The 25,337-nt window shown below is 44.1% G+C and overlaps 1 protein-coding gene across 2 annotated transcripts; it reads right to left on the reverse strand.

The window, feature by feature from the left end:
• Positions 1 to 7,669: 7,669 nt before the first annotated feature.
• Positions 7,670 to 24,240, reverse strand: HAPSTR1 (HUWE1 associated protein modifying stress responses). Of its 2 annotated transcripts, XM_021539935.3 has the most exons (4): positions 23,858 to 24,240; positions 23,090 to 23,170; positions 18,832 to 19,107; positions 7,670 to 11,086 (listed from the first exon to the last, which is right to left on the reverse strand). In XM_021539935.3, exons 1-4 carry the CDS (start codon positions 24,075 to 24,077, stop codon positions 10,842 to 10,844), a joined length of 822 nt encoding a protein of 273 aa, XP_021395610.1. In that variant the 5' UTR covers positions 24,078 to 24,240; the 3' UTR covers positions 7,670 to 10,841. The 2 variants fall into 2 exon arrangements, with proteins under 2 accessions (XP_021395610.1, XP_085447867.1); XM_085591741.1 differs by lacking the exon at positions 23,090 to 23,170.
• Between the last annotated feature and the right edge of the window lie 1,097 nt (positions 24,241 to 25,337).

A 25,337-nucleotide genomic window follows, 5' to 3' on the forward strand; every position in this document is an offset into this window, starting at 1 on the left:
AACAAAGGTGGCAGTACGGCCCAGGTGGAACACAAGTCTGCTGCAGAGGGGCTTCAGCTCAGAGACACCACGGCCATCTCTGACCTTTCCACACACCCTGGCAGCACAGGGACCCTTGAACAACAGCCAGGCCAACCTGCCCAGCCAGGAGCAAGATGTGGTGGAGCCCAGCTCTCACCAGCCCCAGCACCTGCAGCAGCACCAGGGAGCTCATGGCTGCAGCAGAACCCAAAGCCGTGTCCCCAGAGCACACTGACACCTCAGAACAGAGCTCCTCTGCACTCTCTGTTTGGGCACTGAGGTGCCATGGCCATGTTTAACCCAAACGTGGCTCAGCCCTGGCCTGGCTGCCATGAGCCCTTCAGAGCAAACCCTGCACAGCAGGCTGGGGACAGTGTGATAAGGCTGTGGGCAGTGTGATAAGGCTGTGGGACAGTGTGATAAGGCTGTGGGACAGTGTGATAAGGCCATGGACAGTGTGATAAGGCCGTGGCTGCCCGTGGCCAGCACCGAGGCTCTGCTGGCTCACACCCTAGATGGCAGCAGCACCCAAGGAATGGGCTGGGAAACCCAAATCTGCCCATGCCTGATTTTCACATTCACATAAATCCCATCTGAAAGCTTCCATCCAAAAAGGAACTCCTCTGGAAGGCTGAACAAAAGGAGGACAGTGTGAACACAGAGCTGGGAACCGAGGTGTCAGATCCCCTCATGGCAGCACAGCGAGGCCGGAGCCAGCCCTGCCAGGCAGCCTGCAAAGGTCACAGATACCGTCTGCTCTTTTCTGTCACCAACGCACTTTTCTGGCACAGCAATGGCAACAAACCTGCTGTGAATGTGTAACTGGGAGGGCTGGACCACCGGGGAGGGATGACACCCTCAACATGGGGAAAGCTTGGCCTGTTTCTCTGTGTAGTCCTTGCTAAGTCATATGCACACCTTACAGTAATTGTACTTGTTTCACTAGTGGTGCACGTGTTCCCAGCTCCCTGGTGGTTTCTCACTACCCAAGAGAACTGCTGTGACAAGAGGACAGTCCCAGTGCAGGAGCACAGCCCTGGCACTGGCACAGGGGGACGTGGGACAGTGCTGGGCAGCAGAAGCTGCAGGGCCAGGAGCAGTGGATGCACACCCTGTCAGAACTTTTCCAGGAGCACGGGGTAGCAGGCAATGCTGGCTGCCATTCCCACGCTGACACACAGGACAGGCACTGCACAGCCCCCGCTTCACTCTGCAAGGTGTCACAGAGTCCACAAAAGTCAGCCCACACCAGACTCTTCTTTCCCTGCCCGTGCTGGCCCTACCTCTGCTCTCTTGCAAACTCTGCAGTGCTGCAGTCAGGGCTGCAGTGAACTCCTGGGAGTTCACTCTATTCCACCCCTCATTCTGAAGAAACATTAATATTTTAGCATCAATGACTATTGATCTTCTTTTTCCATCTTGCATTTCTTGAGCACATCCTGTATGGAAACAAACCTGAGAGAGAAGAAAAGAGAGCAAATAATGTTGTTTAATTTGCAATGTATTACCGGCTTCATGAAGTGAAATGCTAAGCCTTGACTTTTCCACATGGATTAAGTGTCACTGCGGCAGATAATGGACACAGTACATCTACAAATGAAAACCAGAATGAGATACAAGTAGGAGAAGAGGGAAAGCACCACTCCATCCACTGCCTCATGCATCTCCCTGCTGCAACCGAGGCACCAGCCTGAGCCTCACCCTGCTGGGCTGGGCAGTGCCACAGGTTTTACCACATCACCTGAAAAGCATCTTGGCCATCTTGTCACTCATGTCACTGCTGTCTGAGAAGAGTTAACTTCAGGCTAGATATTCAAGAGTTACTCTTGTATGATAAAGTCATTATTATGGAAATTACACCAGCCCTACTGATATATTTGAAACTTTAAATACAAGAAACACACAGGATTAATAAAAAGTGACAGTTTCAGCTCCAAGGGCCTGCAAAGTTGCCTTCAGCCATGGAGAAAGTAGGCAAAGCAGGCTGTCAGGATGGATTTTGATCTTTATAAAGGCAAGATGACAGCACACTGTGCTTCTAAGGATACAAATAACAGCTAGTAAATTCGAGATTTTCTGTTGCAAAGTTCTGTTCATCTGATAATCTTAGGAGTTCTTCAGCTAAAAAAAGAATTGATTCCCCACCACAGGAGCAGGCAAAGGCACAGGGAAGCAAACCCACAGGGGAGGGCTGCAGCCCTGCCATCACAACAGGGCAGAGCATCTCTTGGCACAACCTGCTGAATGCCACATTCCAGAGGAAAATCTGGGTTAATACAAAAGAAGCAGAACTCTGGACCCTGGGAGAGCCAGGACTCCTTCCCCACACCTCAGACTGCCCATACCACCTTGCCTTTTCTCTGCCTGCTAATACAGGGACAAATGTTGCTTTTCAAAAATATTTACACAGTAGCTGGTCACTGCCACATTATGGGCATGCTCCAGAGTGAGATTCCCAAAAAAACAGGGGCTCCACCACCACATGGGACTTATGGGACATGAGATCTCTGTAGTCTTGGAGAGGATTCTCACCTCCTCCTCTCTACCTGCACCCTGCAAAGATCAGTGAGCTGCAGCACAGCCACTGCTGGCAGGTTTACCCCTCTCCTTTCCTGTGAGGCTCCAGCATGGGAAGAAGCTCCTCCAGTTCATTCCCAAGCAGTGGAAATTGGCAAAGCTCCATAAAACAGCTGAAGATCTGGCTCCACTTGATAGTTTTATCTGAGATCACTATGATCTTGGCTAGAGGGTGCCAGCTGGATTGCTCTGGGGAGCCCTATTTATAGATAACACTTGAAAGGGCAAGTTCAAGGTGGTGGCCCCTGGTGGGCCGTTTTTGTTTTCCTTCAGGAGCTCCTTATTCACCCAAGTGCTTGCCAGGCAGGTTGGAAAGGCAGCAGAGGAGAGCTCCTGGTGCTTTGTGCTTTCTCCAGTCTCCTGGCAGGAGCTCTGCTGCCATCTTGCCCTGAACCACAGGCCCTGGACAGCTGACACGTAGCTGCACATTCTTCAGACCAAACCTTCATTTTTGTGGTCAGAGCAGTTTGAGGAGTTTTTCTCAGAGCAATGAGAGTCTCAGTGCAGCAACAGCAGATCACCAGTTTTTAGAGCCATTAGCTGCTTGCTTGTAAGCACAGCATTTGTTACTTGACTCTGGGCATTTTTTTTTCACAAAGGGTATTGCAAAATCACTAGCAAGAATCACCTGAGGAATTATTTTTGTTTGCTGAAGGACTGGTTTTCAAAGGGGTAAAGGGACTAGGCATAGTATCTAAATAATCCCTAGGGCTCTTTGCATTGCTTTAAAAAACTTGGCAGATATTTTAAAGCATCAGCATCACTCCCATGAAATCCCCTGTGACACAGAGATGCCTCCACTGAGCCTGAACCACAAAGCAAAGCCATAGACTTAAAAAGGAGAGAGGATTCCCCTTCATACCATTGCATCAGGGCTTTATTTGGGAACTTAGACCACTGGGCTTTGCATAGCTCTAAGTAAAACTGCATGTGGCTACTGCAGCTGAGGGCAATGAGAGCCCACAGGAAAATTCCCTTCACCTTCCAAGGCTCCTGTACCACCTCTTGCACATCACTTATTCCTTCTGGTTTTCAGCATCTCCTGCTGACCATCTGTGCCATAGTCTGGGCTCACTCAGGCATTGGAACAACTTCCAAAATTCTGAATTTCTGGAGATTTTAGGCTGGAACAGAATAACTAATCTGGGGTCTACTTTTCAGGCAATATCCCAGGTTTATGTAAAAAAATTTCAAGAAGCCAACAGCTCACTTGGTGATCTTCTGAGACACTGTCCAGGAAGTAGAAAGTTGTAAAAGGTATAAGTTCAGGGTTAGGGTCTCTCAGTAAGTCATAACAGACATAACAATTAGAGCCTTAACTGATTATGTATCTAATCCTCAGTGCTCTGCCCTTTCCCCCATATCTAATTACATCAGAATGCACACTAACAGAATCCAACATATACAACAGTTCACTGGTTTGGCCTTAATTCAGAACCACTGATAAACTTTTAATTGGAATTTCAGCCCTTAGAAAACGGCATTTTTATGCCTTTATCAAAACCAGGGTTTGGCAGATTTCTCCTTCCTTTGCAGGCAATGGTTCCATCAGGCAACACAAACTCAGCACACACCTGCACCTTCACAATCCAGCCCAAATCCACCCAGTTCCCCCAAAGCTCATTAAATGTTCAAGATGGAGAGAAGAAATCCATGTAGTCAAATTTGGGATTGGTTTCTGCTTTGAAGGGCTACCTGTACTTTAGGAGTTGCAGTTTTGATGACAACCTTTAAGCTTCCAGAGAGCATGTGCCTCCTAGGAAAGGAAAATTCACCTGTTCTTGCCAGTGGTCAGTGTTTTAAGCAGCAGGTATGGCTTGGCAGCAAGGACAGCAGTGCCCTTTACCCCCTCACAGATAAAACTGTGTTGAGAAGGTCAGGAGAGAGAAAATCTTAGACTAATCCAGGTGGAAAGCAAGCCTGGGAGGTTACCTGCTCCAATCTCTGCTCAAAGCAGGTCCAAGAACAGGAGGGAGTCCGCAGTATCTTCAGGGGTGGAAGCCCCACAACCTGCAGGCAATCCAAGATTATGTTAACTTGGAAAAAACACCACAAATTATGTAAAAGCACTTACCAGAAACACCTGGCCCTTCAGACTGGCTGTGTTCAGCACAGGGAGAAACTTCTTTGGTAGGGTCACATACAGGAGGAAGAAAACCAGATGCAGACAAGGCTTGTGGATCAATCAGGAAAGATCAAGTCAACCTGGAGACTTACTCAGGGAATTCTTAGGTCTTGTGTTGAAGGTATTAAAGACTCCAATTGTTGGAATTTAAATATATTGAATCAATTTTTCTGGAAAATTTCTACACAGGACAAATTAACTGTTCATATTTTGGGTTATGTATCTAGACCTAAGGAATTATGAATTCTGGCAAGACTACATCAGAAGCTGTTATAGAGCAAGGAATTGCAGACAAATCAGGTTTTAATTAATATTCTCAGACTCCAAATGAGCTACACCCCTGCACTGTCATCTGGAAGCACACAAGCCTCTGCAGCTACAACATTCAGCATATCTTCAGCAGATTCCTGCTCTGAAAACCACAATCACTTAAATGAAAGTCTTTAAAATTCCTCTTAGCAGCAAGACACGCATCTTCAGTGATTCACATTAAGGACAACAGTTTCTCCAGGGAGAGGAAAAAAGCCTCCCTACCCCATGGGAGATCACAGATGCTCTTTCACAGGAAGTAATTTAAATGTAGCCAGGAAAAAAACAGGTTCCACTGAGTGAGCTTTTTTAGCAGAAAAGCTTAGAGATGAAAGCAAAAATACAAATTATAGTTCCCTCAGTAGACGAAACAGTAGAATCACTGGCAGGGCATTTAATGCAAGTCTCTAGAAGATGGTCCCCCTCAGCTGAGAAGTTCACTCACCTCTAAGCATAAACCATGTATTTCTTTTTGTTGGGGCTTTCAGAGAGAATGAGAAAACAGGTGTTAGAATACTTTTGCTGAAGACAGCATTAGTTATCTTCAGCTGTACTCTATTAGATAGATATAGCAATATCACTCTTGCAAATTTATGGTGAAGCTCTCTCCCCAGAGCTTTGAAATCTGATATATATTCAAAAAAGCACAGCAGGTGTTTTTTAAAAACAGCCACAAGACTGGCCTAAAGCATACCAAAGATGCACATTTTTTTGTGGTTTGAAAGTGATGTAGAGACCATAATCTTGCAGAGAGGTAACACTAGAGACTATGAGTTATTAATTATTTGAGATCAAGTAATTACTCACTTAAACAGCAGAACTTCGGATTTTCTCCCCATCTTGATCTCGCATACCCCATTATAAATGGTACTCAAGGAATTCACTTCAAAACAAGAAAGCTAGGTTTAAACAGGAATATAAAAATGAAAAATGCCCAGAAAAGCAACAAACTGACCTCTGGACTGAGCAGCAGTGGCCTGTTCTGTGAGTACAGGTACACAGGGCGGCATGGGCAGGAGCTCGACGTGGCCCCCTCAGAACTCCAGCAGAAACAGAACAAGGTTCTGAGCACACCTACTTTAAATGCAAACATTTTGTATCCTCTGCTTTGATGTTTTGTAAAAAACACATCAGGTGTTCGAAGTACCAAAAAAAATTCCTGTGGCTTGAGTTTCAGAGTTTCAAAGCATTGTGAGTTCTTCTAAGATGCAATGTTCTCACTCCATGACAACACCAACAGGGACCCCAGGATTTCCCATCACGCCCAGCTTGCTGTTCTAGTGTACCCAGAAACAACTTCACCTTACAATAAATCTGATAGAAGTGATGTATTATAAAGCATGATTAAGACTGGTCTTATATGCCGTTTGAACCAGCTGATTGATGCATTTAATATTGAATTTTAAGGTGTTTTAGAAGGCAGTGTCTACCCAAAGGGCTCCCAGCAGATTCCAAGGAGATCCTGGTATCCTGTGCACCCCCATACACACATCCCACTGTGGTCAATGAACAGTCCTGGTGTTCCACAGCCCCTGGTAACTGCTGGGACAGCAGCAGCACCAGCCAACGTCACACAGGAAACGCTGCCATCTCACCAGCCACTGAGGAACATCTGGCTTCCATCTCTTTACAAAAGCCCCCAGAGCCAGGTGATGCTTGCCTCCTGCACAGAAGGGACCCCGGTTGGTTTAGTCACCACAGCCCGTGTGCCTCATCCTTTTGGGACAGCCCAAGAGCCCCGTGGGAGCAGGGCAGCAGAAAGCACCAGCGTTGACTCAGGGCTCTGAGGGAATTGCCCAGGCTCCATCTCTCCCCAGAGCCCCAGGCTCAGCCAAGGAGTGCAGGGCCCTCCCCGTGACCTTGCACAACCAGAGGCTCTGCAAGAGCAGCCACGGGGCCCTGTGGCCACCCCACACAACCACATCAGCCTCACCTGGTGCAGAGCACCCCACACAACACACCCAGCCTGCATTCCTCATCTCTGCCAAAGGATTTCTTAGCTCTAGGCTAATAATTTGAAAGATGCTGGGTTGTAGAAGCAATTTAAGAATCTTTCTAAATTCCTGTTGGAACATTTCATTGGTTAAATAAGTGAAAAAATGTTAACATTAATTAAAAAGATATTTTTTTAAACTTGAAAACCCCTATGAAATAAAGCTTTCCTTCATAATGGAATTCTAAAACCTGCTGATAAAGCAAGTGGAAAATAGTTTTCAGGTTTAGGGACACCCACATGAAGCAGGAAATGCTGCTTATTAAAGCACCTGATTTCACTTAAGTCCAAAGAGTCTGTTGCAAAAGACTGGAAAGCTCTACTATTGAAGTCAACACCACTTAACTTCCTAAACTATGCCACTTAAATCTCTTTAAGATGCTTCTTTTAAGTATTAGTTGTTGAAGTATAAATGTTGAAGTCTGCAGAACATCTTGTACAAATGTAGTACACCCCAATTTTCTGTACCATCATTAGTCCAAAGGAGACAAAACTAAACCCTGTTTGGTGTAAGCTACACCAAAGTGCATTCAAGTCCTGATCTCCACAACCAAGGCAGCCTGTCAGCTCACACTAATCACATCTTGTCTGGGATTATCCGACTGTATTATTCAGAAACTTAGAAGAACTACAAAGCAGCCTGATTGGTTGTATTTTTTTTTATTAGGTTTATTATGACTTAGAGTTTCTATTACTCCAGCTGGGTAAACCACATTTGAAAGTAAGTTTAACTGCAGGACTTCAATTTCAACCAAAATAATTTTTGCATGACTTTATTGTAATATAGATTTAAATTGAACATTTAAAACTTACTTCATTAATAAGCAAGCCAAGCTCAGTAGCTCCAGTGCAGGATGTACTTTATGTAACTGCCGCACATTCAGGTTAGATTGGATGTACACGGAGAAGAGACCGGGCAACTGCACGACTCAGAGGAGAAAGCAAAAGTAAGCACCATTTTTACCAAACTAAACAGTTCTCCAGTCAGTGTTCCTTCCTGAAAATCAACTCACTTCTGGCTCCAGGAGCTACAGTTTGGATATAGCTGAAAGCTATTTCCAGAACATCAGTTTTCTACACTGGTACAAGAAATAGTCTTCAAAGCAACAGGTACTGGACTCTTTTTTATTTTTTTTTTTTTTTTTAAGAGATAACCTGTTCTCCCGTGTTTAACAGGTGAATACATGCATTTTTGATCACTCTGGCAGAGGTCAAAGAGCAAACAACAGTTGGGGCTAAATGAAAAATAATCAAAAGTTGCCAAATATTTAAGATACAAGCAAAAAAAAAAAATTTAATTCAACCAGTTTAATATCAAAATCTGCTTTCTTTCAAAGAAAAATGGCACAATTAAATAAGAAGCTAGACAAATTTAGTTTTGATGGTAGTAGACTGAATTAATGCTTCAGAGCATTAACAAGATTTATTTCATTGCAAGAAAGGGGAGAAGTAATTCCAACAGGCTCTGTATTTGGGCTAGACCAGCAATACTGCTATAGTTCAGTCCCTGTGTACAGGACTGGTACCAGTACAATGTCACCTTTACCACACCAAGAATAAAGTGTGTTAGAAGTTGCAGAGCATAAGCATCTTATTGTACAAACCAGTTAAAAAATAAACAGAAGAGCTGAAGAATGGTTCTCACGCTTGTCCTTCCTATAAGGACTCCACCTTTCTTTTAGAACAGAAAAATCCTTCTGCCAATAGTCTAATAAATACTAATGTATATTCAGATACCATCTTCAAAATCTTTGCTGAAAATGAAGTCTCCAAAAGGAACTAGCTTTATGCAGTATTAACATCTTACATAAACTAAACTTTATGAATTGTAGTTAATAGCAGTAACTGAAATTAATGTATACTGAGTCTTCAAGTGATGTGCAAGTTCAGCTATGTAACACAGGTGGGGGTTGGAGCAGTTCTTAGCACTTCTCTGGACAGTCCTGACAGCTGTCCATGAACTACAGAGCCTCTCACCACAGTACTGTGCAACTCCTGACATCCTCAAGGGCTCTTCAGTGTAAAGAAATGTGATGGAAGCACCACAAGGCAAGGAAATGAGGCTCAAATAGAGAGCCTTGAGTATCTCACACAGCACTGCTGTCTTGCCTTGACTACAGACATCCATGAGAGGGTATAAAGGGCAAACTTACTGTGAAGTCTGCTTCAAACAGCAAAGATAATACAAAAGAGATCTGACTCTACAAGCACGTAAGCAAAAGTCTTGAAGAGCTGGGTATTAACATGGAGCTCAAGGTGCCTTAACTTCACCAGAAACCACAAATTTTAGTACTGGGAATCTAGCATAACTACATTTAATCCCAGGATCAGCCTATGCTTCCAGTTAAAACATGCACACCACCTCTCTAAATACTCCTTTCTCAACGTGCAAGGTTGGAGCTCTTCATTTTCTTATTCTTCCTGTGTTATCCCTTTCCAAGGCAGAGATTTAGAGGCCCTAAAGCCAGAGTTCTCCACCAAACACTTCCTCCCTGTACATATAAAAATAGTCAGGACACTCTGAGACTGGCATCTGTCCTTCCCCATTCTCAAACAGATTTGCAGCAGATCAGTCTTGATCTCTAGTTCAGTTTTAGACTATGCTTAAGTTACGGCAGCCAGAGTTCAATCCTATGAATGTAAGCTAAACACAAAAAGAAAGCCATTTATCCTTTTTAATTCATGCTTACAGCATGTTTATCCAGAGTTTTATAATCAACTTCCAGTTTTAAATTATTTTCTTAGCACTTCATAGAACCTGCATGTCACTCCCTCCTGAAGGGGATGGCATCACAGAATCTTGTTTAAGTTAGTCCAAGTTTCCACATGTGACCAGAAGTCTTACTTGTTAGAACACACCCCTTTTCCAACTATTCCCCACATTCCCTCTCCTCCCACCCCTCCCCAGCAATGGGCAATTACTTCACAAGAAATGTAAAATAGGATATGGGTGTACACAAAACCTACCCTTCACTAATACTGAACAGAAAAGCCTATTTTCCAATTACAGGACATTTTTCTCTAAATTTAGGTCAGCACTGGTGCAGTCTGCACTGTGTATGATTACCACAAGGATAATACCAATAAGTACATATATTTTCTCAAACTGATTTCAAAGCCTATGAAGTTAATTGGGGAAAAGTTTAATATTGCTACTTCAGAGCACTAGAACACACAAAGTGAATCCAATAAAGAATCCTTGTATTGATTCAATATTAAGTATTAATTGCATGACCATCATAGCACCTCTTTACATTATCACACAATCACCAGAATTATCAACTGCTTTTAAAACTAAAAAGGGTACAGTCCAATATTTATAACTTGCACACTGTTACTATACAGAAACTAGGTGCATGGTACAGTGCTGCAAAAATGGAAGCCTGCAGTTTTGACAAAGATGCCAAGTCATGTTGTAGACAATTTCAGTCAAACTGGCAATACTGTTTAAGCGAATACTCAAAGCAGGAAATAAAGGACAAAAAAAAATCTATAGCCAAATAAACATCTGAAATTTCCTTTCCCTTTAATAATACAAGTAAGGTCACTTTTAGCCTTGGAACAGATACATGTTCGCCTATGATGATCTTGCTAACTACTACACAATATCCGATGTCCTCTGCTAAGAATATAGTTTAAGAAAGCCGCAGTTACAAGAGGCATCTAATGTAATATCTAAAATTTCCTTTATGGCATTTATTGAACTCTTTGTCTTAAACAGTGAATATGGAAAGATGGCCTCATGTTTCCTTTTCAATAGTACTCTGAGGATCAAGTGGCTTTCAAGCAGCATGGTGGGTTTGAAATTTTTGCAGTTTAGATCATTCTGTTGCGTTTATGAGTTGGTGAGTCTGTAATGACATCGCCACACTGGGCTGAGGTACGCTTTCTAGTTCCACCATTGTCCAAGTGGAGTGCCATTTCTTCTGATATGAAAGTGTTCAAATCAACATCATGGAGTCCATTTCTCCTTCGACTAGCATTGGAGCCACTGCTCACGTGAGTAGGCGAGCCTGGGGTACTCGAGCGAACACTTATACTAGCCATTGCACCACTAAGACCTGGGGAGAGAGAGAAAAAGGGCTTCAGTCAGACAGCACAGAAAGTTCAGTTCCCACGTGTGCCACACAGGATCGCACTCAGCCAAATTCCACTGAGATCTTAAAGACACTTCATCCTGCTATTTGTACCACTCCAGTCCAGAGCACACCTTCTCAGCTTTCAGTCTGTGTAAGCCAGTGATTACCAGAACTGCTTTTTATGACATTAAAAGTGAGCTATACAGCGGGATGTAACAGCACGCTCCGGCAAACATTAACTCCATAGGCATGACGGGCTATTCAAAACAGGGACATCCTCGAGAGCAGATAAATCAATTTATAGGCTTCACCAGAGGGACACAGCCGTGAGAAGGACTTTTGAGTTGAACTGACCTGGTCTTGTGTCAATACCATCACCATGCTCCCTTTCACTCCCTGAAGGAAACTGCAGTATGGCAGCAGGTCTCAGACAGGTGTACACCACACTAGTGCATAAATACAAACTTTTATTTCATGACTAACACTAACAGCCAACACATTAGTATTATTAAATTCAGAAATGCACTTGAAGAAAGGAAAACCACATTACAATCACCCAAAATTTGTTATCAACAGATCTGACAAATCACTGTCACAGGTACCCTGCAAGTACTTTGGTTTGTATTCAGATTAATAGTGTTCAATTTAAATTGAAGTTTTTTTTCTTGTAGAAACAAGGCCGTAAAAAGACTTTCATATTTCTTTAACCTCTGCCTTCTGTAACATTACAATTTTACAAAAGTGGGACATTGTGAAACAAATTTAGTGAGGACTAATACACAAAGTTCTAAACTACTCTTCTCAATTTCCAACTCAGGCTGTATTTGGAAATAAACACGAGCTCAGAGATAAGACAAACATCTTTGCTATCATAACTTTTTCAAATCTCAGTATTAGAAGAGTACAGAACCATCTCTTGGCCCTAGGAAAGATAAAGCTAGATCTAAACATTTTCTAACAATTCAACGAAATGTTGAACTGTCCAGGAAGATTCCACTCTCAAATTTCCACTCTCTTCAAAATTTTTAGAGTTCTTGTCTCCAGTCTCAAATATTCTATAGCTCTGTCCAGCCATCACAAATCTTGTGTGTGCATTAATTCACATCTCCGTTAACTGTCAAATGAGCAGCCAAGTCTTGACTGACAAGTCAAGCCTAAAAAAACCCAATCCATCAGCTGCTGGCAGGCCAAACAGGCAACTTCAGATGCTCTTGGAAGAGAGGACTGCTAGAACTACATCAGTCACCAGAAACCTCAGTTAGAAGCTGAAGTCTAAAAGCCATCTGCAGCAATGGCAGGTTGATACACAAGTCAGGATGGAGCAGCCCAACCGACTTCACTCTATTGAACATTACTAAATGAACATTTAAAGTTTCCAACTTGTACCAGCACAGCAAATACTTTACACAGATCTGGCATTACACAACAACCAGCAGACACAGCCACTAATCACAGATTCTTTCTTAGGACTCTTGCTTACAGCTCCAAGTGGTGTTCAAACAGAGCCCAGAAGCATGGTCTGAACTCCATGAGGCACCCTGCAGATTTTATTAATAGCAAAATCATTGTTCATTCACAAGGGCAGAAAGTATTTAAACAGAAGATGCTGTTTTAGTGTAAAGGTAACTCAGAAATGAGGTTTGTGACAGCATTCCCAGGATTAAAGACAAACTTAAATTCAAAACCATTAGGAAAAGAATTTCCCATGCATCTACCAAATAAAAAAATGCAGCTAAACTTGTTGACAAATGTATGATAAAAAGTCAATTCAGATACCATATCTTGGATAAACTACTAACATATAATTTGGGCAGGTAACAAATCACTTCACAATTCAAAGACATCAGTAGTTTAATTTCAACTGGCATGACATACATTAGAAAAAACATTAATTCGTCCTGTACATTTAAATTGGAAAAAATCTGACAGCATACAGGTGACATTTTTTCAAATCCAAACTGATTGTAGAGATTTTCCCCCACATCCCTATTCCATGCAAAACTGCTGTGACCATACAAGTTCAGTGTCATTACTTACACTTAAGAGTCAACAATTTACATCACTTATCAGTCATTTACTGTTATACAACTCATACCAAAGGAGCAACATAGTAATTCAGTTTTAACATGACTTCTTTTTAACTACATCTAGTGCCCAAGTAAGGGAAGAAAAATTATTCCAAATAAACCCCAAAACTGATCTGTGATGTCAAAAGACATTTTTTGGCACCACTCAATAACTATGTTTTCAAGTGGAGGCTTTTCAAGTAACAAGCATTCTAGAAAATTGTTGATATGGTTAAAAGATGCATCTGTTACATGCTGCAACATATTATAAACCAGACTACCAAAGTTCACAAGCAATGCCTAAAGCAGTCACTGACTTCCCAGTATTTAGGTAATGCTGAATCACTGTACATTTAAATAGACAAACAACCTTCAGGAGATAATTAGAAGTCAAAATCTTCAAGCCAACTTAGTGTCTAAGGCAGGAGAGTAGCTCTGCATTAACTTCTACAGATCAGAATACAAGGATATTGCATCACAGCATGGGCTTTGAGCTAGAGGTTAATTCTGCGTCTCACACAGGTATTTAGTACCAGTAAGAGTCATGGCTGGGTACACTGACAGAATGACAGCCTCAGCTCCTGGCAGTTAACCACATGACACAGCACTGCCCATCCATCCAGAAGAGCAAAACTGCCAAATGAAACACTCGGATCACAGTTTGGATTTGCACATTAAGATTGGCTAATTGAGCTAACAGAGAAAAGTCAAAGCAAACTCAAGGCATACATTCAAATATCAAGATGCCACTTTATAGAACCAACATCTCTGAGAACAATCTGCAATGCTTAAAATAAAAATCTACTTTTGGTCAACAGGAAAAGAGTGAAGTTTTTCCTTGGGAAGCTGTGGCAAGGCAGAGGAAATCTCAGAAAAACCATTTACTGTGAATTACTCAAGTTTAAGCTTTCAGCAGACTCAGAGCTCTTCCCAAAGCATTTAAAGCAACAATTGACACTAGGAAGTGGTAAGATGACATGACTGTCAGCAAACACCATTTCCCAACTTCAAATTTCTATATTGTGATTAATATGGCCTAACCACAGGCACATCAGTTTTGTCCATACAACAGGACAGAGATCCAAAGAGCTGCTGAAGTGGCTTCACTTTTTCCACAGTCTCACATCCACCTCTGAAGTTTCCCACTCCTTTCTACCAGAAACCTTTATTCTTAGAAGCCTTTAAGAAGGTCCCACATGGCTCTTACCCATTTCTGAATTTGAAAGGTTTGAAGTGGAAGACGTATCTCAAAGATTTTGCAGTACCTAGTACATTCTCTATTGTGTCATATCTTTCATCAACAAAATGACATTTCATAGACAATGATTTTACAAAGAGTTATATTTTGAAGGTCCTACAGTACTATTAGAAAGAGCTGTGACCAGTACTAGCCAATTTATAACTAAGTACATTCCAAAACTATCAAGATATTAGAATGCTTGACTGAAGTGTGTTTCATGCATTATAAATACTTAAAACTGTCAACTCAAAATTAGCAAGTTTATCACCACTGGCCAAACAAACTGTAAATGCTGTTTCATCTGCACTACAATCATGCCCATGTACAACTTATTCAGGTCACTATCACAGCTACTGTTCCACATAGTGATAGTACTAACTATTGTTTCTATAAGTTTTAATCAGGAAGTATCAAAAGGAACATTCATGCTTAGGTAGTGTGACTAAAGCAGGAATTAGTTAACCCCAGATAAATACAAAATGGCATGCAGAGAGATCCTTGTCCCTCTTCTGTCATATTCACCCTTTCATAATACTGGCTCAAAGAGCAAGTTTTAGCAGCACATACCAATACACAATTCCATCACAACTATATATATATATATATATATACACATACGCACACAGCAGCCTTTAAATTAAACTGTGTCAGACCAATCTGAACTCTGTTCTTCCATCCCCTCTTTGACCAGCTGCTGCTTCTCCACTCTGCTAAATGCTCCTGTTTTAAACTGCACTTCAATATTCTGAGAAGCAAATATGAAGGCCTAGTGGAAATTCAGACTCTTAAGCTGGTCACACACTTATAGGTGTAAGTGCTCTCCCTACCCACAGAGAACAAATCATATCAATTATACACATCAACATTAAACCTAAGGAGAAAAAGAACTAATGTTCCTTCACCATACTGTTGCCCTATTTTTTCCTAAATTCACCTAATTTTTGATTAAGAATGCTCAAGTCAAATTAATTTCAACATTACCTTTCTAAGCTTGCTTCCTGCCCCTCCTCCAATCACAGCATTTTCTCCCATTCTGCTGGGAGGACAGTGTGTGAACATGGAGCACATCCCACAGGGGGACAGGGGCTGTGCACCAGACTTGGTACAGCAGCTACAGCCAGGCACAACGTGGCCAAGCACGTGGCACTGTTTGGGAATCTTGTACTGTTAACTCAGCTTGATGTAATTCTGCCATTTGAAACTCATCTCTTACAGAACTGGAAATGTCAATAAACATCCAGAGAGTAGGTGAAGATACATCATACTTTTCCTAGCTGCAATGACATTTCAGGGACTAATGGAAGTTAAAAACCCAGCTCTGTAATTGAGATGCTGGACAACAAAGGTATTATCTTCTACTACACATCTTAAAACACCAAGGATCAGACTGAGGTTTCATTAAAGTTTCAGAAAACTGCACTGGCATTTCAGAGTAAAACCTCACTTATTACCTTGAAATAATACTCAGTTTTTCTAAAAGGCTTGAACTTCTTTTCAAATATTCACAGTTCAAGTCACCAGCCCTGCTTTATTTCAAAGGTTACCCATCAGCATGCTAACAGCTAAAAGCTGATAAGGGAAAAGATGTTGTTTACCAAAGTTTACTCTCTCAAAAGTGAGAATAAGACTTTGGAACCTAAGTAACACTAAAAACTTCAGTAACAACTGCAAACCATAATTGCCATGGAATTAAAATAAAAAGGAGATCACATACATCTTAAACATTCTCATGCCTAATTTTTTTGTCATGATAATTTTGCTTTTAGCTACTGTAACAGGTTCTTCTCTGCTCTTCTGCTCTCAAGTCTTCTTGTAGTAGAAAGACTTGATAATCAGTATCACAAGATTAAATTCTGGGGTCAATATCCTGACCAAAAAACTTGTCAACCATCTTGCAGAGATAAAATACAGGTCAGAGGTTACAGGGCTGGAGACAAAAATCCAGTTTTAAGATATTTCTTTTCAGATGAATCATACAGTTTAAAGATTGTACTGATGCCTAAAGGATGCTAATCTCTAATGTTTTAGTCTAGCATACACCTAGAATTGTGTTTGATGTTCCAGGAAATACTGAATTATTAGCTATTTTGCTAGCCCTGCTTCTGTCAAAATTTTCAGATGTGCATATGATGCATTTATGATTACATGACACATCAAAAGGGAAGACCTGTTACAGCAAGCTATAATGCCATGATCTTTAGACACATATTAGTACCTATTTCTGAGAAGTCAATACACCAGCTCTGCTTGCACTGAGCTTTACTTGGTGCCATAGGCTATTCATACCTACCCCTGCTTTACTATAAGAGGTCTTGCTGCAAGCAGCAAAGTTTTAGCATTATCTCTCAAATCTAATTCAACCCATCCACATGGCTAATGAACAAATACTCTATTCCCACCAGGAAGCCAACCAGCACAAAACAGCCTCCCACCTTCACATGCCAGCTGGAAACTCCTCTCAAAACCTCTGTGCCTGCTCCTCACTCTCATCAGGTTCTCATGCTCCCTCATGATACTTAGAAGCAGCACTTTCAAACAGTGTGCTAAAAATCACAATAAGCACAGGCCTAATGAGGACAATTTACACACACCTGAAGATCCTTGGCAGGTTTCAAAATCAAAACATAGTTCTGAGAAGCCCTACAATAAATAGGAAATGTGTTCATGAGATTGCTTAATCACAACTTCCTTAAAGAAAAAAAAAAGGGGGGGGACAAGCTGGAGTAATGCAGATATTGTAGCAATAACCTAAAAGCAGCTATAAGGCCCAATACAAGCCTAGTCACTAAAGGATTAGCACAAAAGCATTTGTGTCAAGGACCAGATTGAAACTGATATGAGGAGAACCTAATCCAGAAGGTGACTGACATGTAATCTTGTCAACCAGCTGATGAAGGGGAAAAGTACATTTTGAGCCCCTGCAGTGCCACTACAGAGGACAGAACTTCCTCACAATTCTGCATTACATTATGAAACATGGGAAACTTTACACATCGCTGTTCAGATCCTCATCCTACAGAGAAGTTACTTCCATAAACCACCTCTGTACAAAGCAGATGCTAGGAAATGATACATGAACACAAAAAGAGACGTATTACCAATAACAATGCCTCCAAGTTTACTCAAGAGAGCTCACTGGGCTGAAGTGAGCCTACCTAAGCTTCCTCTCACCTGAAACTGAGACTTTACAGTTCAATCCAGCTCCACAGATTCAACTATATTTTCAGAAAAGCATTTTTATGAGGGTGCTTACCACAGTGAGAGCCAGCTTCTACAGCTGTTCTCATTAAATTAATTTTATCTACACTGAGTAAGCAACAGTGGTGCACAGAATTCCCTAGCCCCCTTCCAGTATGAGACAGGAAACTGCCAAAACCAACATGAGTGAGTGGGGAAGCTTGTTTGGTTTAAATGGCTGTACCTAGTCAGTAACAGTGTCTGGACTAGGCACCTTTAAAAACCACCACAGCACAGCAGAAGCCAAGATTGCACTTTCAGGAATTCACGCTTCTAACTAACCCATCAATTCTACCCCCAGAGTAAGAATATCCAGACAGTAGAAATTTCATTTAGGTTGCACTTCTAGATAGCTTAATTTTCATTTTTAGAATGGTCTAGGGTTTGTACCTCAAGGTATCTGCTACCCTTTTGAATTTTAGTAGGCATAAAACCCAGAGGTGAACTGCCTCATCTCACCTCAAGAGCAATTTAAAGCACATCTGTCTATCACATAATCCAATACAGAATAAGCTACTGAATATTCATGCCTGAAAAGAGATACACCCAACATTACTGGTGATGGCAAGGAAGGCAATTCAGTATGACATTAGAAGACACGTAAATCTGAAAGTGAGCTAGACCAAAGCTCTGACCAGGACTCTATTTAAAAAAATGTGTAACCAAAACACCTTTTCAAGGGTACTTTAAGTAGAATGCTGAACTGCATTATCCAGTGCCTAACAGGTACTAGAGAATTAGAGACAGAGCCTCAGACATCAAATTCCCTCCCCCTAAACCCTCAGAAATTTGCTAGTAGTCAAATCTTAATATTTAATTAGTTGCTAGCATAGTACTGACATTTTCCAAGAATTCTGTTTACTTTAGCATTGGTATGAATGCCCAGTCTCTTCATGCCTCAAAAACACTACCAAGACTTGATACTTAACTGCTGAGTTCACAGCTGTGCAATATTACAGACCCAAATTTCATTTTTATTCAGTACCTTTTCTTCATTCAAAATACTCAACTATACAAATTTTTAGCAGCCAACACATGCCTTATACTAGCAAAAGCTCCCTTAAGGAATGAAGAGCATACCTTCAGCTGGAACACCAGGTACATGACAAATTACGATATGCCAAACATGCTTTAAGAACCCCCACCCAATTTTAACCAAGTAGTATTGAAAAAGTGAGTGTTACCATGCAGAGCTATGGCTTCACGGAAGGGTTGCAAATCAGTCTCTACAGATGAGCTAGTTTCTGTTGAAGTAGCTCGGTTAGGGGATACTACAGTCAGTCTTGGGGGAGCTCTAGAATTTCTTGGAGGAGGGACTTTTCCACAAAGGAAGCTGATTAAGTCTTCTCTTCTAATAGTTCTTCTGCGTTTTTTAACCCAGGCTAACACATCCTTATTCCGACGCTGATAGCCAATCTGAATTCCTAAATCAAAGCTTCGCTGGTGGGCATCCACACTCTCTGCAAGAAGACAGAAAAAAGTTCTTAGTGTTACACAGCAATGTACAGCATGGCACAGCACTGATGTGGCCTCCTACCAACCAAGGAAAAGAAGAAGTATTTACATCTTCTACAGGTTACACCATAAGGCAGCACCAAGGCAGCTGCAGCAGCAAAGAGGAGCTCCATTAAACCTGAAGAAAATATTAGCCAAAACATTCCATCCTATTTATAAGTCAGGTAGTCAACAGCAACTCCAGCACCACTTAAACAGCATTTACTATACCTCAGGTCAACACCAGAGCACTGTTTATTTACATTAAAAACACACTCAGAGCTTGTCAGACTGATTTAAAACAATGGACAACAGAATTAGACGCACAAAGTGCATCAATACAGCCAGGAAGCCCCAACGTAAGAAAGGAGTAACTGCTTTTTTTCATTCTGACAGGTAAGGAACTGCCAGAAAACTCAATATCTCTTTCAAATTCTTCTATTTTCAGCTAGGTTTCAATTACAGAGGCAATTCAGAGGCCACAATTTTGAAACTAGTTAGAACACAACTGTCCCCAATGCCTTTCAATTAGCCAACATACCGTTGACAAAAGCTAAGAAAGCTTCCTTCTCCATTTAGGAATCCATGGCAATTCTGATAAACAAAAATTTTAAACACACTATTTACAATAAATCCTATTACAAAATGCCAACTTCCCTCTCTGTTAATGTAACCAGTCACCTGTGCACATCAGTTATAACTGTGTCTCCAATGTATTAAGTTGCTTTCAAACTTCGGGAAGTGTATTTCTGGCTACCAGTTTAAGTAAGTTTCAAACCACAGTAACAGGTGGAACAAATCCTGTTCACTACACAATTATGCTCATCTTGTTTGTCATAAGTTTGCTATCAGAGCTTTGACAACACCTATTTCAGTTTCATGTAAAGAACTGTTATGTTGCTCTTGCTCCTTAAAAGACATGAACATAGCCACTCCAATTTTGTTTACTTGAATTCCAGAATTTTTTTTCAACGTGGCAAAGCTGATTTAAACAGCATTTAATATTCTTGTTTTATTAATGAAGTCCAAGGCAAAAGCCAGAGGATAAAGGTATTTCTTTAAGAACTGCTATCCCAAAATACTGGTTTACAAACACATCTAATGTATCTTTGTCACACTTCAGAACCTAAAAAGTACTACTAATAAATGTTATTCTTGGACTTGTATTCTAAGGCACCACTGGACAGAGCATGAAAGACAGCAGTGAGAGCTACACTGCCAAAGAGCAGCACTTCAAACCTAACACAAAAGACTAAAGGCACCTCAAACTGAGCTAAACTAAATCTTGGAGCTTTTGGAATATAAATTAAACAAGTAAATAAAGCACACTTAACCTGTTACTTTTATCCACTCTGTACTACTTTGTAATCTGAAGGCTACATTGACAAATGCTAATTCCTCTGAAAGCAATGGTAACACGACAGATTATTCCTCCTGCCATTTTATAGTCCACAGCAGCCCGGACTTCAATGCACTGGCAGTAAAAGCTGCCCAAACACTCTGGAGCCAACTTGGAAACTGAAAATACTCCTTTAATCACTTCCTGAAATACCAGGAGTGTCCTTCTGAGGCTTGGAGACCGGCTTTACGTCAATACCCTGCTGTCTTTGTGTATGAGAATGCTTTACAAAGTGCTAACTGTGAACTAGGTATGAGGTCAAACACTGACTGCTGATGCAGCCCAGAGAAGTTTCAAGCATCATTACCCCGGGTAGATTAGATTTTTATGGTAAAAGCCACAACTACTTTGTTTACAAAGTTAAGCTGGCAAAACCTAAGCAGCCAAGCTGCATATATTCTCAAATTACTAAGTGAAAATCAACTTTAGAAAATATTCAGGGCTTTTTTTAATGAAAATAAGGTAAAGTTGCAGGCTCGGAAGTCTTATTCTAACATATACCTAGAACTTTCCACAGTGGCCTTAAGTTCTAAATCCTACATTACAAAGCCATGCCTTCACTTTTTTAGTGCAATCAAGATAATGAAGTGCCTTGAATGCAGTCACTATCACCAGCACCAGAAATTCAGCACATAAAACCATCAGTGTTGTGTGATATTAAACTTCTAATCTATATTCAGAAGAAATGCTGACATTCAGACATCATGGCATTCTCATTATGCACTATTCCTCGGGTTGCTCTTGTTAAAAAGATGATGCCTCAAAAATCCAAGTTTTTTATCAGATCAGAAAGCAGCTGACAAGGCAAGAGGCAGTTTGTGGTGTTCAGTTCACCACACCAAGTATTCCTTCAGTATTTTGACAGAGTCCTCCAAAACAAACAGTACTGAGAATGTGAAAAACATGAGGTTTTTTTTTAAGAGCCATGTTCACCACTAGGGAAAGCAAGCTCAGTAAGAGACTCCAACTTGTCAGTTATGACAGTGTTCAGCTGGTTCTACCATGTTAACACCAAATTTCTACTGACTTGCAAGTTAACTGAAAACTGAAAGATGGCATTCCTGAGTAACTCAGGTACTTTAGGATCTGTTTGAAGAAAATATTTGTTTCAGGTGCTGTTTTTTTGTTTTTCTGACCCAAGTCAGATTCCAACTTAAAGTCTAGTTTCCCCAATCACCATCGGTTAATCACATAATTGCCAAAAAAAAAGGCTCATTTTGCCTAGAGCACAAGTAATCTAACATTTTAACCATAAATAAACAGCCAAATTCTTCATACTAAAGGTGCTCTAAGGGAGAGCCATGCCATTTGTAAAGACAGACTGTAATTATTCCAGACAATTTATTAATACTACCTGCTGCTATCCTAGCACCACTCTGAAATGACTATTGTCCCCAGACACGTTCTAGTGACCCACTCCCTCAGGCCAGCACCTTCCTGCTCTGCGGTGCTGCCCCTTCACATGACCTGACACACGCAGCACTCAAATGCATCTTCTGCAGGAGACAAGACTCTGGCAGTGAGGGTTTTTCACCTACACCTCCTCCTTGCTCTGTCCACATCTGCCAGAAACCTATCACCCATCACAAATACATCAAGTTCAACTGCTTAAATCCAAAGTAACAAAACTGGAGGCAAATGTAGAAGCATAGAGGTAGAGCTACAGATAATGCCATAGACAGACCAAGGAAAAAAAAAAAAAAAAACAACAAGGGAAAAAATCAAACATCTGGAATTTTAAAGTGCTTCCCTTCCTTGGAATGGAAGACAGTGACAATGGGAATCACAATGTGCCAATTTCAGCTTTCACTGATATGCATTGCATTAGCACAACCTTTTAAACAAAGTAAAAACCACTGAATGATCCTTCTGCAGACTAGAATTCCTGGGACAATCCAAAGAACTGCAGAGTTCAGAAACACCCAGTAAACCAGCACTAAAGCACATCCACATGCAGAGCACACTCCTATAAAAGTTCTGGCTAACACTGCCTTCTTACAGCCACACTGAACACAGACATAATGACATTCTAGTGCTTAAAATAAACTGAGGCTTACTTAAGAAGCCTCAGTGCCACAAGAAGATAAAACTTTCTGTCACATAAGAGCTATGCAAAATTTTATGAACACTAAACCGAACTTCGCTTCACCACGAAAGAGAAGGCATTATACTGACACCCCAACACCTAATGCACCATGAAATATAAACAATGCAGGGAATTTCAGTAGTTTAACAAGCCATTGTACACTTCTCTTGAATTCACAAGAAACAGACACATGTTAAAATACCCTTTTTCAAGGGTCTCAATGTAAAACCGATTTTAAGTTTATGAGTCATTGACATGAGGCAACAGAAAAGATTCAGCTACCGTCAGCTAAAGTGGACCAGGGAAAACCTGCAAGATTCAGGAAGCAGTCTCGGGTTAGATTTTATCAGGGTGAATAAGAGACATTAACAGGCCCTACTTATGAGTAAGCCGGGGCAAGAGGCAGAGTGGGGCCCGGCTCGGCGGAGAGGGCTGCCGGGGCAGCGGGGGGGCAGCCCCTTACCTTTGTAGAGGTTGGTGACCGCAGTGGCGGCGTTCTGGAAGGGGACCCAGAGGGAGAGCCCCGGCTGCTGGCACACCCGGTCTGCAGGGAGGGAAGGACACACGCTGTTTATTTTGGAGTCACCCGCTCCGAACGGCCATGTTAGGTTTCGCCATTTTGTTCCACCTTCCGGAGGCAGCTCCGGCTCGGGGCCGAGCGGGGAGGGCGGGCAGCGGCCCGGCCGGGGCAGCGGGCGCGGTGCCCCCGGCGCGGCGGGGAGCGCCCGGCCGCCCCCGCCCCGGCCCCGCCGCACAATGAGCCCGGCCCCGCTTCGCCATTTTGTCGGGAGTCTCTCCCCGGGGCTGGGCCGGGAGCCGCCGGCAGGGCCGGGCTTCCCGGCCCCCCCACTCCCGGCACTCGGGGCTCGCCCCCGCCGCCGGGACCCTCCCGGAGCGCCCGGCACCCGCGGCCGCGCTCCGAGCGCCCCGGCCGCCGGGGGAGGCGGCGCGGCCGGGCCGGCGCAGGAGCCGCCCCAGAGGCCGCGCCGGGCGCTGTCCGGGCCGCGACCGCCGCTCCCCTCCCTCTCGCCATTTTGTTTTCCCGTCCGTCTCTGAGGGCGGCCGCGGGCCGGCGGCCGCTCCTCCCGCCGCCTCGGCCCCTTTGTACCGCTGCGGGCGCCTCCCCACCCCCCCACTGCCCCGGCCCCGAGCCCACCGCGCCCGGGCTCCGCCGGCCTCCTGGCCGCAGCCGCCCCAGCTGTGCCCCCACCGAGCCCCTGACCGTGCTCACCCTTGTACAGCTGCGCCACGGCGGTGGCCGAATTCTGAAAGAGGTGCCAGAGCTTCTGCTGCTTGTGCTCGGGCTGCGCCGCCGCCTCGTCCTGCAGCTCCGGCGCCAGCGCCTCCTCCTGCTCGGCCTCAGCCAGGCACTGCCGCTCCCACTTGCTGAACCAGTGCTCGGGCCCGTGCTCCTGGATCTCCGCCTCGCCCTCCTCCTTCTTGTCCTCCATCCTCCGCCCGGCTCCGCGTCCCACCGCCGCGTACGCCCGCTCCCGACAGCCGGTCGCGCTCTTTCCGTGCGCCAGGCCGGCCCTACCTCACCCCCATGCCGGGCCCGCCCGTCGCTCGGCCGGCCCCAAACACTCCGAGCGCCGGCACCGCCCCGAGCGCACTGAGAGCCCGGCCGAGGCGCCTGGGAACGCGCAGCCGGCCCGCCCCGCCCGCAGCGCCCCATTGGCCACCCCGCCCCGGCACCGCCGGGCCGTGCGGAACCCCCCACGCTCATTGGTCCGCTCACGCGTCCGTCAGGCGGGACACCCCGGGGGGCGGGGCTAGCGCAGCTTTGGTTACGCCGTCACAGCCCCGTGCCGGGGGCGTCGGCGCGGTGCGCGTGCGCAGTGCGCTGCCTCGCGCGGCCCCGGGCCCGGGCCCGCCCCCGCCCCTGGCGTGAGGCGGCGCCGCCCGCGCCCCCCCGGCCGCGGCCCCGGGGCGGCTCGGCCGCCCGTACCGGGAGGGGGCGGCGGCCGCCGCGGGCAGAGCCGCCCGGGAGCCACTTCCCTCCCCGGCCCCGGGGGAAGATGGCGCCGCACAGGGCCCGAGGGCCGAGCCCTGTGACCCGGCCGGGCCCGGGTCCAGCGTCCGGCAGAAACGGCTGAGGGCTTTGCCCCGAGAGTTCACACCCACCGCATCACTTTTCTGCTTGTTTTACACGTTCTTTGCCGTTTCTGTAGCGGGCACAGTCCCAGCCTGCAGACTGCATTCACAGCTGCTTTGCCCACGCGGAGAGCGCTCGTTCAGCCCGATCCGTGGGAGCGCTGCCCAGCTCCGCACCGCGCTCGGTCGCTGCGCTCGCCTCCCTCACGGCCGGGTCTGCCCCGCGCCCAGCCGCGCCAGCCCCCAAACCGGCCCCCAAACCGGCACGGACCCGCCGGCAGCCTGCCCTGCCCACCCCACCCTGGGAGAAACGCGCCGCTTCATGGGCTGTCCCTTCTCCCACGGATCCTGTCCGTGCTTGTGCCCTTCTTCTACTTGGATGTTCATACAAGTTCCTAAAACAGTCAGGAATTCAAGCCTAAATCATATATCGCGGGGAAAGAGGTGGTATGAGGGCATATTTGGAACTGTTGAGTTGGGGTTTTTTATCTCTGAGGACAACTGAAAGCTAAAGCTGCACCTACTCTATTTCCCTAATCATTGAGACTAAGGAACTCCTACTTGTGGGTTATGCCTGGGCACTCCATGGGACTAGAAGGGGTAAGAGCACCTATAAC

This window comes from Lonchura striata, chromosome 14 (genome assembly GCF_050655825.1).
Source record: "Lonchura striata isolate lonStrDom1 chromosome 14, ASM5065582v1, whole genome shotgun sequence".
In the NCBI taxonomy this organism is placed as follows: Eukaryota; Metazoa; Chordata; class Aves; order Passeriformes; family Estrildidae; genus Lonchura; species Lonchura striata.

What these genes read in the sequence shown, in the direction of transcription:
- HAPSTR1 (XM_021539935.3), bottom strand. Translation starts at nt 24,077, where the DNA reads ATGGAGGACAAGAAGGAGGAGGGCGAGGCGGAGATCCAGGAGCACGGG. An exon ending in CGTGGCGCAGCTGTACAAGG is followed by an intron (nt 23,171 to 23,857) that starts GTGAGCACGGTC and finishes CCCTCCCTGCAG; the next exon opens with ACCGGGTGTGCCAGCAGCCG. An exon ending in GGTCACCAACCTCTACAAAG is followed by an intron (nt 19,108 to 23,089) that starts GTAAGGGGCTGC and finishes GTCTTCTTGCAG; the next exon opens with AGAGTGTGGATGCCCACCAG.